General features: G+C 30.8%; 1 protein-coding gene across 1 annotated transcript; it reads left to right on the plus strand.

Moving 5' to 3' along the window:
- The first annotated feature begins 4,949 nt into the window (after positions 1–4,949).
- On the plus strand, positions 4,950–8,734 carry CYP87A2 (cytochrome P450, family 87, subfamily A, polypeptide 2). The gene is made up of 9 exons (XM_020362682.3): positions 4,950–5,317; positions 5,410–5,731; positions 5,827–5,976; positions 6,140–6,391; positions 6,496–6,585; positions 6,695–6,773; positions 7,045–7,151; positions 7,665–7,792; positions 7,877–8,734. The coding sequence occupies exons 1-9, from the start codon at positions 5,124–5,126 to the stop codon at positions 7,974–7,976; spliced, it is 1,422 nt and encodes a 473-aa protein (XP_020218271.2). The 5' UTR covers positions 4,950–5,123; the 3' UTR covers positions 7,977–8,734.
- The last annotated feature ends 8,215 nt before the right edge of the window (positions 8,735–16,949 follow it).

Below are 16,949 nucleotides of genomic sequence, written 5' to 3' on the forward strand. Positions count from 1 at the left end.
AAACTAATATTTTCTTAAATCAAATTCTATTTTTTAAAACCGTTAAGAGTCATGATTAATTTGATAATTACTTGAACTTAATTCTTTGAGTTCAACGTTTAAATTTTGTTCATTGTTATTATTATGATAAAATTTGATTGTTTTTAAATATATTTTACACACATAAATGAAAGATTTTATAGAAGACATGTCTATCACTATGTGTATAACTAAGACTTGAACTTAACACTAATTGATCAGTTGATGAAATTCTGAATAGATACATGTTGTTGAACCCCGGATGATCAAATAGCAAGTCAACTGTGTATGACGATATACCAGTACACTCAACAAAGTGAAACAATGGCATGAATTAGTTGAACATGTTATAGAAGATCTCTTTGAAGTGGACCAGCTGCATTTGGGGACCCACCTCAGGATTTTATGCCATTTACATTCAGACAGGTAGGACCCTTTACACCATCCATTTCCCACAAAACATTAGAATTTCCCAACTCATTATAAAATTATATATATTCTAATCCATTCTTTAGAACAAAAGTGGAGAGATAGGATGGGAGAGAAAGACGAGATAATTAAAAGAAACCTTTTACATTATTTCATGACCTCTTCACAATCTTCATTATTAAACAAGTTGTGAACTAGAATTAAATCCTAAATTCATTATAAAACAAGTTGTGAACTATAATTAAATTGGATCCACTGATCTGGCATTATTGGCTCCCCTTAAAAGTAGTTTTTTCTAATTTATGCCAAACAGTTAAGCAATCTATGTCATGCTCTTGGAAGAGTGCCCACCAGTTCATCATGTTCAAATATTTAAAATTTTAAGCATGGGAAAGATCGAATTTCACAAATAGATAAATTAAATTAGCATCCCTTCCAACTCCCCCAACCAAAAATAAATGAAATAAAAAGGAACGGGACAATGTATCAATCACAATTATATTGGAATTTTTGAGAGTTTGTGTAATTGAGTTGTCGGTGATATCATATTAAATGAAATTTTAAACAAATTTAGATGAATTTATTTTTAAAGTGAACGCATCCTTCTTTATATATAAGGTACATATTTTCAGTCAAGTATTAATGAATTATTTTATATTTATATTTTATAAATATATATTTTTATCAAAATAACTCAATTATATTCATAATAAGTTTTTTATATATAAAAAGAAATTGTAATAAAATAAATAAATATTAATATTATTCTTTTTTAAAAAGAAAAAAACAAATTTTTAAAATGATTTAAATAAATTAACTTTAAATATTTAAAACATAAATAATATTTTTTTTATCAAAATTAATTTATTATATTTAAACATATTCTCAATAAGTATATCAGTATATGATTGATTCACTTTTTTTTTCTTTCTATTTTTATAATTAATATAATTCATATCATATCTCAAAATTCATAACTAAAAATTAATATATACTAAAATGATTCATCTGCATTTGTAAATGAGTCAATTTTTTTAAGTCCGTATCTACGTCACATAACCTATAGTATAATGGGTTTGTTTGTTTTGCATAAGACAATACTTTAAAAAAAATCCAAAAAGATAAGTCCAAATTTATGTCACTCATTGATTTAATTTATACATATCAACGATAAGGAAAGCACTATGTGACTTGTTGATCCTCTGCAAAAATGTGTGAAAGTTACAAAACATTTGTTGTGCAGTGTGCAGTTTATTAAAGAGCAAAATAATTTGGGATATTTTTTAAATTAATAAAATTAAATTATTAAATTATGTTATACTAAAAAGAAGATCATAATAAATAAAATACAAAATCTTTTTAAAAAATATTTAATAAATATTACATTGTCTTTATATATTATTATAAATATAATAAACTAATTGAATTATGAAATTAGAATATTACACTAAAAAATAAGTGATCCCAAAATACTACTAACAGTTAGTTAATGAAGTTATTTCAATGTCACCATCAATTAGATGGTTCACATTTTGCGAATGCAGAGCGATATAATAGATAAAGGCCTCTTGCATATAAGTATTTTTAGAATTAAATAGATTATATAAAAAAAAACATGTAATTTCAATAAAAGTGATAGATTCTTTTACACAATGTGAACATAATTTTAACAAATCTTTAAAAATATGTATTTTTTTCTTTTGAAAAACTTTTATGGTGTTTTTTATCATCAACAAAATACGGTCTCTAAAATTTTCACATTACACATCAATTAAGAAGCAAAACATACAACATAAAAGAAACTTTTATGTTGTTTTTTATCATCAACAAAATATGTTTTTTATGTTTCATTCTTTTTTATAAAGAAAAAAAATTGTATTTGCTATCACAATTTTAGAAATTGATAAAAGTTTCTTTAATGATTTAGAAAAAAAAATGTTTAATACTTTAAAATTTTAGAATTTATGTTAGTTAATTAAGCATTGAACCAGATAAAACAAACTAAAAAAATGCTAGCAATATTCTTTTATACACTCTCTAATTGATTGAAATATATTAAAAAATATAAAATTTGATAAGTCTTACATTATACTTAATGACTCTCTCATAATGTTGCAGTAATCCATAAGTTATAACTAACAAGTTTAGGTATGTTAAGAGAAGTGTATTAAATAATGTGTTTTTAGCACTCCTCAACTAAAAAGATTAACATTAAAGGGGTATTTTTTTATATATAAAATATAAATATATTTTTATTTTTGGACTCCTGTTAATAATGGACTGAGGATAATTGCTCATTTTTCTGACCCTGAGTTGGCCTTGATTGTTAGGACTAGGGTAGCAAAACGAGTCACAACCTATTAGTCAACCTGCTGCCTTGTCAAAAATTAGCCGACCAGACCAGGTATCCTAGCCCACCAACTTTTGCAGGCCAAATAGCGGGTTGGGATGAGTTGGTCTACTGGCCCATCAGTTGCCTTTTTTCTTTTTAATATTATTTATTTATTTATTATTTTTAATATAAATTTAATTAAGTTACTTTATATTTATTTTTGTGTATAATTTGTGATTTATTATGTAACAAATTTGTTGTGCATTTGACTTATTTTATCATATGTAATTTGATATTTGTTGTACAATAAATTTGTTAGAAGAGAAATAAACATTATTATAATAATTAATTACATATCTATTTTGTTATACAAAATATTTGAGATTTATTGTAAAACCACTATTAGAATATTATATGCAACTTTTCATACAGATATAAAAATTCACAAAAAAATGTTATTCTTACGAATTTTTTTTAAAATTATATTATTATAAACTATTTTAATTCTTAAAGTATTTAATATTATAAAAAAATAATTTTATTAAATAGTTTTATTTAAAAATATCATTAAATTAAAATTCATTATCATTAATTTATACATTTAATTAAATTAAATATTTAATTTAATAATATTCCGAGTTAAATTAAACTCATGGACTGGTTGAAGTAGCCGTGCAAGCTAAACAACTGCGTCCTAAATGTTCTGGCCTCGATCCACTTACCCAACACTACGTATATTACATTAGTTTTTTTTACTTGAGTATTGTGTCCAGGAAAATAGTAGTACTGATATATGAATTACTCAACTATTTATCTTTTTTACTTGTTACGTCAGTATCATCTATTATACATTTTTTTTCCTTTTTTCTTTGTTTTAATAGATGAGAAGTGTCGATGAATATTTTTGATGGATCCAAATAGCCCCGTTTCATGGCACCGCGTAGTATGCTATCAGCCTATCACTAGCAGCGACACCAACTATACAGTACGACCTTGGAGATGTTGATAGTTCCCAACTGATAAAGTTTCTCTGTAAAGGAATTACAAAACCTTTGGCCAGATATTTGGGATTGACTACATGATTTGTACACAAGTACAGTACTCTAGTGACACCTAATTCAAATTAAGATAATTAAAAAGCCAATATGCTCGGGCATTATTCACAGTGACCTACCTACAATGTAGTAATTGCTGCAAGTCCGTGGCTCAATGGGGGGGGGCGGCGCTCAATGAGTAGTAAAACTCTTCTACAGTTCTACCAGATCAATTACTGTAGATATCAACCTCTTTTGACCTAGCTAGATTAGCATCTTTTAATTTTGTCTCCAAAAATTAAAACAAGACCATGTACAATAGTAGTTGGATGCATTTTCTAGAACCATCCAACGGGCAATGGGAATGAATCACTATTCTTCAGATTTAAGACATTTGACATTTTAGTTAGCTAGGATGAGATTATCCGTTTGGTTGCAAAGGAAAAAAAAAATATAAAAGATCTATGGAAAGATCTTGCTATCCGCATAAGAGCAAAGTATATATGTGTGCTTAATTCCTCTAGTGACTTGTGAGCATATATCAAAGTATCAACATCACTCAGATTGAGTATTTAGCATAGATATTGGAAAGATTTCAAGTTGGACAAGGCATTACAAGTTTAGTACTTTGAAGCATTTAATGATCCACGGAAGATTTACTTGAGATGCTTAGTTTGGTCAGAGAGATTCTTTGAAACCTATAACTCATCATCAAATCTAGGCAATACCCGCAAAATCTCCTAAAAAAACTGCCATAATTCTGCCTCGTGCTCCTTCAGTTTCGTGTAACATGGACCATTTACCACATTCAGGATAATAGAAAAGAAAAAAACAAAAGTTTCCTTCAAGAGGGAAGACGTGGGGAGAGGAAGCATCCAGTGAGATTCATATCATGCTAGGCCCTTGGACACATCATGCATGCCGTTGACATAGCAATAAGTGGTCTATAGACAGATATAACTCCAATTATTCTAATCTATCTCCAACTACTAGTACAGCTTTTTTGAACAACCAACTTCGCGAAAAACTAAAGGAGGCCTAAATTATTATATTATTTTCTTCAACCGATTCTAAGAATTGGCCTGCCTATTTAACAACATCTTCTGAGATGCTGATATGCATGCCAGCACTGTCTACTCCTTTCTGCCCATTCTTCCCTCCTTACCCACTTTAAGCCTTTCCTCATTTCTGAACCTGTCCATTCTTTTTAATTCTATTAAGACCCTTTTCAGCACTTCACTCTTTTAATCTATATATTATCTCCTCTCTTCTCAATATAGTCCAATTCCTTTTTATTTTTCAAAATAAAAATGTGGGCTCTATGTCTTGGAGCATTGGTTATTATAGTTATAACACATTGGGTTTATAGATGGAGAAATCCTAGTTGCAATGGAAAACTCCCACCAGGTTCAATGGGTTTCCCCCTTCTGGGTGAGACCCTTCAGTTTTTCTTCCCCAATACTTCTTCTGATATTCCTCCTTTCATCAAGCAGAGAATGAAAAGGTATATATATAAGCATTTTAATCTCAACTTAATTAAAAGCATTCTTTTAAGGAAGTAAACTTATTCATGATCATCCATTTTGATTCTTTCAGGTATGGACCAATCTTCAAGACCAACTTGGTTGGACGACCAGTTGTGGTATCAACAGACCCTGATCTTAATTACTTCATCTTCCAACAAGAGGGGCAAGTGTTCCAAAGCTGGTATCCAGAAACATTCACTGAGATCTTTGGACGACAAAATGTAGGCTCCTTACATGGGTTTATGTACAAGTACCTTAAGAACATGGTGCTGAATCTGTTTGGTCCTGAAAGCCTAAAAAGGATGATCTCAGAAGTTGAACAAACAACGTACAGAACATTACAGCAGTTGTCATGCGAGGACAGTGTTGAATTGAAGGAAGCAACAGCAAGAGTAAAATTATTACACTAACTATTCTTGGTTTCATCTCTCTCTCTCTCTTTTATTTTTTCCATTCCATGTCTAACATGGTTTGCTCTCCCATGCAGATGATATTTGATTTAACAGCGAAAAAACTCATAAGTTATGATTCGTCCAAGTCCTCGGATAATTTGAGAGACAACTTCGTTGCATTTATACAAGGACTCATATCCTTCCCTCTGGACGTTCCAGGAACTGCTTATCACAAATGTCTGCAGGTAAATCCATCATTCACCAACACTAGTCATCATTTGTATACCTCACCTCATATCATATGTGAGTTCTTTCTTTTAAATTTAATAAGGTTGATCATTATTTCTTTTGAAGATGCCAAAGATTGAAAAAGAGCATTTGTTTGCTTTCTTTTGTGATCTTTTCCAGGGTAGGAAAAGGGCAATGAATATGCTGAAGAACATGCTGCAAGAAAGACGGGGAATGCATAAGAAAGAGCAAACAGATTTCTTTGACTATGTTATTGAAGAACTAAAGAAAGAGGGAACAATCCTCACTGAAGCGATCGCTCTGGACCTCATGTTTGTGCTCCTCTTTGCAAGCTTTGAAACCACTTCTCTCGCTATTACTTATGCTATTAAATTACTCTCGGACCATCCCTTAGTGCTCAAGCAATTACAAGTATGTCAAAAATTAATATTAAAGTCTTTGAACTACTTTTATGGCTTTTTCGTTTTGACTCTATTTATACTAAATAATAAGGCCCTCCGTGTTGTGCCTTTTAGGAAGAACATGAAGCCATCATCAAACGACGTGAAGATCCTAACTCCGGAGTCACGTGGAAAGAATACAAATCAATGACATTTACATTTCAGGTGGATCAATAATTTCTTCATATTTTTCTCTTTCTTCTAATGAGAGACAACATTGTGGGTTAATTCCTACGTATACATATCTCATTTAAAAGTCCGTGATGATTTGCAGGTCATAAATGAAACCGTGAGACTCGCAAATATAGTTCCAGGAATCTTCCGGAAGGCACTGAGGGAAATTAATTTTAAGGGTATGCCATATGTGATTGCTTATTTGCACAAATATCATTCATATTACAAAAAGACAAACCGTTTTTGATAGCTTTGATATTCAACTATGAACCAATTATTGGACTACTAAAGAAAACTGAATTTATTTGGTAGGATTCAAAATTAAATTTAAAATATAGTACAAAGTATATACAAGTCCAGCACACACACATACCTTCTAATTAAAGTAACGGAAAAGCGCAAAGTATGTGACAACATTACCTAATTTGATCAAACAATGAATGTATGCAGGATATACCATACCAAAAGGTTGGGCAGTTATGGTGTGTCCCCCGGCTGTACACTTAAATCCAGCAAAATATTACGATCCCCTTGCTTTCAACCCCTCGAGATGGGAGGTGCGTCAAAGTCTTGTTTCATTTTTTAAGAAAATGCTTTATGTTATTATTAATAATTATTAAGTGTAATTTTGTTTTTGTTATTAAATATTTTTTAAAAATGAAAGATTTATACATCTTATAAAGAGAATCCATGTTTTAGTAACTATCTTTTGATTTTCATTTTTATTAGATATTTTTATCCTCTCACACACTTTATCATTTTAAAAACTACTCACTTTTTGAAGTAAATTTTAAAAAAAATTACCTACTCTTATGTCCAATTGCCTATTTTCAAATCTTAATATTGTTTTTTTTTATATATAATTATCTTCTCTCTAAATCCTTCAAAAATAAATATAGAGATATCAAGTGTCTCTTTTTTCTACTAGGATTAAATAAATAAAAAAAAGTGTTCTTATAATTGGAGATCCATATTTAAAATAATTATAACTAATCCGAAGGCAAGCAACTTAGATTTTGGCTTTCTATCTCTCATTACACTATAGTAACCTGAAAAAAATGGGCTTTTAGGGAGTGGAACAAAGTGGTGCGAGCAAACATTTCATGGCTTTCGGCGGAGGCATGAGATTTTGTGTTGGAACGGACTTTACTAAGGTTCAAATGGCTATTTTTCTCCATAGCTTGGTAACAAAATACCGGTAAGATTTATGAAATTACAATGTCATGCATGTGAACTTAAATTGAGATGCAAAGTCTCTTTTTATAACATCTAAATATTTCAGGTGGCGACCCGTCAAAGGAGGAAACATCGTTCGAACTCCTGGTTTACAATTTCCAAATGGATTTTACGTCCAGATCATGGAGAAAGATCAGAGGGAGTAGGACCCAAAATATATCATTAAAAATTAGAAACCAAAGCTTTACAAAAAAGACTCATGATAGAAATTTAGGCTTGACATCTTCCCAATCCTTGGCGTTTTAAGAAACACAAGGCAACACAATTGTTATGGAAGCCAGAAAAGTAACCATAACAGTCTCTTACTCAGTTTTGATTAGGTCTCTTAAAAGTTGTGCTTTTATTAGATTTTCTTCTCAACATACTCTAAAGGATGAAGGTTTTGGAAAACATGGGTTAAAACCAAAACATGACGTGCCTTTGCAAAAAGTAAGTGACGGATGCCGGATGGGAAGGGAAGTTGTATTTTGTAACAAGTACTGTAAATGTTTCTTCCGAGTTGATATACAATTTGGTCATCAATAGTGGCAATCTTTGTTCCCATCTTTAAGGATTTCTTTGATAAACCTTAGTCCTTGGAGGATAAAATTGTTTATAAGTTGACACACCAAGGTATACTTGTTAGCAAGCTTGACATGTGACATACCAAAGCAACACCAAATTAGCTATTTCCTTTCTATAAAAATATATTTCACATAACATTTTGAATTATCAATATTTTTCTTTTCTCAATTGTTTTCATCTCCACCCATTAGAAAGTGACAAAAAAGGGAGAAGACTAGTACAGGAAACAAAAATAAATAAATAAAAAAAGCACAATTATGATATAAAGTTGATAGCGGCTAACAAATTGTTGTTCATTAGTATCCTAAATTTAAAAATATCTACATCAAATTATATTCAAGTTGTAATCTACTCACCCTTTGGCTCATCTAGTTAAATTTATTTGTGTTTGTCATTATTTTCTTGCCTCACTTTATCATGTTTTATCTTCATCAATTCATCTAGTCTCTTTGAACTCTCCTGATTTTTTCAGTGTTTGTGATGTGGATGGTCAACATGTTACACATTATTTATATTTTTTTTTGTCCACGCTTGTGAATTTCTTTATAAACATAATGTTAATCAACAAAATAATCAGAGTTTCTTTCGAAATACTTGTACTTATAGTCAAATAGTCCTTTGTCTATGTTGAACACTATAGTTATGGTACCTAAGTTCTTGCTTGTCATGATGTTTGTCATGAGTTTGGTGATGTCTCTCGTCCATTTTGAATTTGTTTATCCATGATGATATGTTCGTTAACATCTAAGATATCCTCCCACCAATCATATAATGGATCAAATAGACCTTCCTGGTGCAAAAGTCATAATAACACAAGCATTACAAATCAAGGGAGAGTATTTATTAAGTTATGTCAAGTTTACAAATTATAGTATACTAATAGCCATTGAATAAAAGTCATACTTGTAAAAAAATTACCAAAAACGAACCAAACAACATAACCCAACTTAAGCATCCGTATTGAATATGGCACTTGAAGTCAAAAAACCCATAACATTTTTTGTCTATTCTTCCACCCAATTAAATCGAGGGACAGGAAAGAAATCTTATCAAATAATTAGTCAAGAGAAACGAATCAATATTAAACAAAGGTTATGATTAAGAAAGCAATATATAATTACTGATCTTCTGATACCATGCTTCAATCTTTAGGTGTTTAATACTTACGTTTATAACAAAATATATAAATCATTAAGAATAGAAAGATGGAAAAAAAAACTATCAATTTTCGAGAGTGGAAACTTGCCGAAAACTTGCCAAGAATAGAACATGAATAAAATAAGGGAAGATTCAGACGCTTGTGCATTTCTTATATTCACGGTGGTGACGGAGGAAGTAAAGCGATTTAATAATCAACACAAAAATTACGGTGAACTTACATAACTATTATTGGAAGCCATATAATTATTATTAGCGATATAATTATTTTGAAATTCGTTACTAACTAATTTTGATCCTTTTCGTAATGCTTTAATTTTAGTTTTTCAATTTTTAATTTTATAATTTTAGTCACTTAATTTTAAAAAAATCTATAATTTTGATTCTTTCGCTAAAATTTTATCTATTAACCATTAAAATTATAATGTTCATGATCTAATATTTAATAAATTATATGATAATTAATATTTAATAATATTTTGATTAAATTACACTTTAATACTTATTTTTTTTTTCATTTTATTTTACTATTTTTATGAAATAAAATAGAATTAAAAGTGAAAATACTTCCAATCAATTCTTGGCAGATAATGTCCTTATTTTTTGTAAAGCCAAACCAAGGGTGGTTAGGCAGGTCCTTGAGCGATTCTGTTCATGGCATGGCTTGCGAGTGAACTTAAATAAATAAAAGTTTTTAGCTTCTAGAGATGTCGCACATCAGAAGAAGTACGGAGAATAAATATCTTGGCTTCCACATGGTGCAGGGTTGGATCACACATAATGTTTTTGTTGATGTTGTGGATAAGATCCAAGCTAGAGTCGCTTCTTGGCGGGGGGAAACTGCTTAATCGGCCAGGTAGAGTCACTCTGATGAATTCGGTGTTGGCCTCGATTCCTACTTATAGTATGCAGACTCAATGGTTGCTTGGGGACTATTTCTAGGCACCGGAACCATGGTGGCTAGGGGTGAAGCTCTCTTCTTCTAGGTAAGTCGATTTGGATTTACTTAATGGATATCACAAACTTAAAACTTTGGCTCCAGGTTCTGTGTGCTAAATATCTTGGGCTAGACGTCGTGTCCCTATCACAAACTCAGACTTCGTAATGGGACTAGTGGCTTTTAGTTTGATGAGTGATCTCAGCATCTCAACTTTCTTTCAATTCCAATAATTGGATTTCATAATTTTTATATAGATAAATTTATTATTATAACTTTTTCATCTTTAATTAGTTAAAAATTATTTGAAAATCGTGTAACAAAATCAAAAATATCAATTTTTAAAAAGACCATTTAACATATAAATGAACAAAGTAAATTTTCAAAATAAGATAAAAAAAATAAATATATAATTTAACCTAAAATATAATATTATTATCAATTAAGCCAATATTTTAATTTGACTTTAAAATAAATTATTTATTGGTATGAGGTATCTTAAATATTTATCAAATTAACTAAGACTTTGGAAAAAAATTATGTTCATGTCTTTTTGATATTTAAAAGATTTACTGTTTTACTTGATATCGTAATATTAAATTACATAAATTAATATCACGTGAATCTTTTGAAAATTAAATTAAATCGATTTTATTAAGAAAAATTAAAGTTAAAAGAGTGAAAAGGATAGATTTTAAATTTCATTATTTTTTTTATATTTGCAATATTTATCATCTTGTTTTTGAATAAATTATTAATTTGATTCCAAAGAATCATTATCTCCAAATTAATTTTTAAAATATTAGAAATCATATATATAATTTTTCAAATATTGAAAAGTTCTTTAAATTAGTCCCTCAATATTAATAAAATTATATTATAATTCAAAGAAAAAAAATGATAAATATTAAATTAGTCCTTCAAATTTAGGGTTAATTTATTTTTGGTCTCCTTAAATTTAAAAGTTTTATTTTTAGTTCCTATAATTTTAAAAAATATTGTTTTAGTCCTTTGGTCCACTAATAATATATCTAAAAGTGATAAATTAAGACAATTATACAGCATCAATTGAATTTATTGTGACATTTTCATTAACAGATAAATAGTACATAGATTTTATACAATAATATTTGACAGATTTTTTAACAAAATTTGAGTATAAAAACTAAAATAAGATTTTTTTTTAAATACAAAGACTAAAAATATCAATTTTAAATTTGAAGAAGTAAGAATAAATTTATCTTAAAATTTGAAAGACTAAAAATATATTTAAGTATTTTAAAAATTATTAATAATTTTGCTAAAATTAACTATATATCTTAGAAAAAATTCTTTTCATTATTATCTCTACAAAACATTTTTAAAATTATATATTAAGATAAAAAAAAATATAGTTATTTAAGTAAAATAAAATCAAATACAAGGTTTAAGATATTATTAAATAGATGTAGTTAATGTAATATTTTTTATAAATATTAAATAAAATAGTATTTTATTATATAGTATTAATTATATATATTAAAGATAATATACAAGTACTAAGGTATTAATTAATTGTTGTTATTAATATAATATTTTAATAATATCTGAATAAACTAGTATTTTATGATAAAGTATTATTTGTTATATTTAATTAATGTAACGTTACAATATGTATATTAAATATATAATTTAAAAAAATATTTATATATATATTATTAAATAAAATATTATTATTAAAAAATTTAATACTTATACATATATAACTTAATTTATATTATATATATATATATATATATATATTTATTTATTTATTGATGTATATAAAAAAAAATTATGCAAATGTAATTTATTCTATAGTTTTTATATATTTTACAATGTTTTAATAAAGTGAATGAATAAATTAAAAATATTTTAAAATATTTTTTTTGATAAATAGTTAAATTAAAAGTATATTTTTATGAATAATTAAATTAAAAGTATTTTTAAAATTTTATAATAATTGTTTTTTTAACAATGTTTAGTTAAAAATTTATAATATAATATTTTTATTTCTAATAAATAAGAGTATAAATATAGTAATTCACATTAATAATATTAAATTAAATAAATTAAATTGTATATTTTAACACAAGTGAAAAAAACAATGCAATACTCTTATCTCTCAATAGATGGTAACATAATTTAAATATTATGTCAACTTGTACAATAATTATTTTAAAAATTGTGTCTAATATAATTTTTTTAATTGATTGGTATAAAAATCTTTGCATTAGTCATACATTAAAAAAAAATTAACCAATAGGCATTATTGGTTATATATTTGTTATTATTACCGGTAGAAAGATAAGTATTATCGTGTTTGTAATTTTAATTTTTTGGAAATATGTCATGAAATCAAACGAAAGAATGAAAAGAAGAAGAAATTTGAATAGAAAATGAGTAGAGAGAATTAACGTGCAGTTATATTATAAGAGTTAATCATCCATATATTGTCCGTGTAAAGTTTTTTTACACTGGCAACCAATCATATTTTTTTAAATTATTTTATTTTATTTTTATTTTATTAAATAAGCAATTGACATGACACTATTAAGAAATATAATTAGTTGTCAGTGTAAAAAACTTTACATTAACAATGTATAAGTGATTAACTCATATTATAATATATATATAACAGTTAAAAGATAAAATTTGGTAAAATAATATTTTATATATATATTATAGGGTATTGCTTTTTTTATTTTTGTTGTTACTGTTTTAGATTATGGATATTATAATTTTTTAATTAATATTTTTTTTTATAATTATTGAAATAAGTCATTTGTGTTAGTGAAGCACATGCATGTTAAGATACAAGTAGTTATGTAATTTGTTGTTGTTCAATTATAATTATATTATAAGAGTTGTTACGGTACGTTTTGGTATAATCAAATTTTAAAACTAATAAAAATGATTTAAAGTGTTTTTTTTTTTACTTTTACTTTTTTTCCCTCTACATTAAGTGATATGTTATTGACAAATAGATAATTTAAGTAATTAATTTACTTTTTCCCCTCACTAAATACTGTTCTAAATATTTTAAATCATTTTGTAAAAATTAAAATTACTTTGAAAAAAACATAATAAAATTTTATTTGTTTAAGTAGAGGAAGATTCTGTAAATTTTTTATTCAATTTATTTCTCAAAATTTACATACACATATAAAAAATTTAATTTATCATGACTCATAATATATATATATATATATATATATATATATAATATCCTTAATAAATTTAAATATTTCATGTAATATATATATATATATATTAAGAATTTTAAAAAATAATAAATATAATCAAATTATTCTAAAACATCACATGTTCACAATTTTTTTAAAAAAGATAAACAGTTTCAAAACTCTTTAAATTTTTAAGAATAGCCTAGAATTTGTCTTATATTATATTTGGAAAAGTGTACAGTTGGATAGTCTCATTGGCCCAAACTACAACTCTGTATTTAGAAAGAAGCATGACATCAAATGTTATCTTTTTATTAGTGTCTCTCACATGGCAGTTGGTGATAACTGATCACACCACCATCTTATTGGAACAAGCATCATACTTTTCATTTATTTTTTATGAATAGAACAAGCGTCATATAGCTACATTTTTAAGCTCGCAATTACATTCACAAAATGCCTAATTCTATATCAAATATTTTTTTATTGTTTGACCATGCAACCAAATTCTCTTCATTCTCATTTCAATTTGGTGATAGCAACATCAATTAAAAAACTCACTATTGATTTCACTGCATCATTGTGACGTCAACTATATCACAATGAAAGAAATTGCAAATTATATAATTACGTACCAAAGAAATTTCAGTTTTCATTCCTGTACCGGAAGGTCCCTATCGGTCACGTTGACCAACACGTGCCATTTCGTCAGACACTCATGCATAGCCACGTACAAGCATCATCATCAACGTCGGCTCGGCATGAGGCCGAGAACCGACATCAGGCTGGTTAATGCAAATATGGACCATCATCATTCATCGAGTCGGCTCGGTCAGGTGCCGTGCCGACATAGAACATACCGGAAGTATACAGGCTGCCGTGTACGGACTGGACGGTTCGGTCATTTGCCGCTCCGACTAGTATTGATTAGACGGCTCGGCCTCTTGCCGAAGGGTTAGGCGAGTCATAACAAGTAATCACAGTCAAGAAAGATAAGTACATGATTAAAGCCTAAACGACCAATTAGTACCGTATTACCTAATTTGGTAAACATCTGATAGGGCCCATCACGCTCAGGCCCATGTCAGATGCTATAAATAGGTCACACGTAACAAGGTATGTCACTGTTCATTTTTAACCTAGATACTCGTGCATCTACTAACTTGAGCGTCGGAGTACCTTTTGCAGGTACCTCCCCCCACTTTTGAAGACATCGTTGGAGCTCTTATTCGGTCCCCTTTCACCAGGAAGAACAGGAGTGTGCCCTCAGACAGGTACATTTTGGCGCCCACCGTGGGGCCGAACCGAGAGCAAATTCGAGATTTATTGTTAGAAGAAAGCATGGTGAAAACGAGGAAGAATAACGTGGAAGAACACCAGTCCGAAGACGAGCATCAGTCAGGGGCCGAGACGACAGAAGAAACAAACTTGAATAGTATGGTGCGACAGATGAAGGAGGAGATGGCCGCCATGAAGCAACAACGGGAGAGAGACGCGGCCGAAATGGCTGCACTACGGGCGGAAAACATCGCCCTCAAGAACCAGTACCGTGATCCTACGTGGAAGCCCTCCGAGACAACCCATACTCAAGGATCGTTCCATTCGCATGGCCAGCACACCTCGGTCCCTTACACCTCTGTTGCCCCTGCCGCCCATGCCTCGGCTAGCCGACCGTTACAGCCCATGCCGACAGCATCCCACCGGCACCCCTTTACACCCAATATCATGCAATCCGCCCTCCTTGACAACTGGAAGTCCTTGTCTCTCGACAAGTACGATGGAACCACCGACCCAGATGAACACGTTGACGTGTTCCTGACTCAGGTCACCTTAAGCACCACCGACGACGCCGCCCTGTGCCGAATCTTCCCGACGTCGCTGAAAGGACGAGCGTTGAGCTGGTTCACCCGACTCCCGGCCAACTCGATCGACTCGTTTGGCACCCTAGCTTCCCAGTTTACCATCCAGTTCGCTACAAGTCGACCACACCAGTTGACTTCTCTATCACTGGTTAGTATCCGTCAGGAGAGGAAGGAATCACTTCGGGCGTTCATGACCCGTTTCAACAAAGCAGCACTGGAAATTCGCGATCTGAACCCTGCGGTTGCTCTTCATCATCTAACTACTGCCCTAAAACCAGGCCCATTTGCCAATAGCATCTGTAAAAAACCGCCGACAGACATGGATGACTTGCGCCGACGCGCTGACAAATATATGCAAATGGAAGAATTGGCGGAATTCCGAAGCCAAGCCCGAGCGGAAACATCAGCAAAACCTGAGAAAACGACCGAGACGAACTTTCGCAGCCGTCCTAAAGAACCTCTTCCTCGTGAGAAACATCCCCGAGGGCCGAGATACTCCAGTATACACCGCTCAATACGAGCAGGACAGCTGTGTTGGAACAAGCACTCGCTTCGGAAATACTCACAGTTCCGAAACGGGCGTCCACCCCCCCGAGGGCCGATACGACCAAATCCTGTAGATACCATCGCAACAGAGGACATTCGACAGAGGAGTGTGCAGCCTTGAGAGATAAGATCGAGGATTTAATTAAACAGGGGCAACTCCAAGGGTTCGTAGGCCAACCCAACTCGACCAGGCATGTTGATCGTCCTAGGCAGTATGAACAATCCAGCCAAAGGAGGGCCGAAACACGTTCGTACCGCGAACGTAGCCGGTCTAGGGAACGGAGAGAGCGAAGAGAGGAAGAACCCTCGACACAGCCTAGACGGGTAATCAATACCATAGCTGGTGGTTTCGCAGGCGGAGGCTCCACCTCATCGGCGCGACGCAGACATCTACGAGCCGTTCGGCATGTACACTCGGTTGAGACATCCCGACCCCACCTACCAACTATCACTTTCACAAAAGATGATTTTAAAGGTATTGATCCAGACCAGGATGATCCAATGGTCATTAGCGTTGAAATTCACAACTGTATTGTACGTAAAACGCTAGTGGACCAGGGCAGTTCAGCCGACATTCTTTATTGGAATACATTCAAGCAGTTGGGGATTCCGGAATCCGAGCTGTTCCCCTATGACGAACCTCTGGTTGGGTTCTCTGGCGAACGAGTACACACGAAGGGATACATCAAGCTGACAACACGGTTCGGGTTTGATGGGGATGAGTACAGTGATATCCCGGTTAAATATGTGGTGGTGCATGCCAATACATCATATAACATCCTGCTTGGTAGGCCGTCACTAAACCGACTCGGCGCAATTGTATCCACACCACATCTGGCAATGAAATTC

The sequence above is a fragment of the Cajanus cajan genome, chromosome 11, assembly GCF_000230855.2.
Source record: "Cajanus cajan strain Asha chromosome 11, NIPB_CcT2T_4, whole genome shotgun sequence".
In the NCBI taxonomy this organism is placed as follows: Eukaryota; Viridiplantae; Streptophyta; class Magnoliopsida; order Fabales; family Fabaceae; genus Cajanus; species Cajanus cajan.

What these genes read in the sequence shown, in the direction of transcription:
- CYP87A2 (XM_020362682.3), top strand. Translation starts at nt 5,124, where the DNA reads ATGTGGGCTCTATGTCTTGGAGCATTGGTTATTATAGTTATAACACAT. An exon ending in GAGGGAAATTAATTTTAAGG is followed by an intron (nt 6,774 to 7,044) that starts GTATGCCATATG and finishes GAATGTATGCAG; the next exon opens with GATATACCATACCAAAAGGT. An exon ending in AGCTTGGTAACAAAATACCG is followed by an intron (nt 7,793 to 7,876) that starts GTAAGATTTATG and finishes TAAATATTTCAG; the next exon opens with GTGGCGACCCGTCAAAGGAG.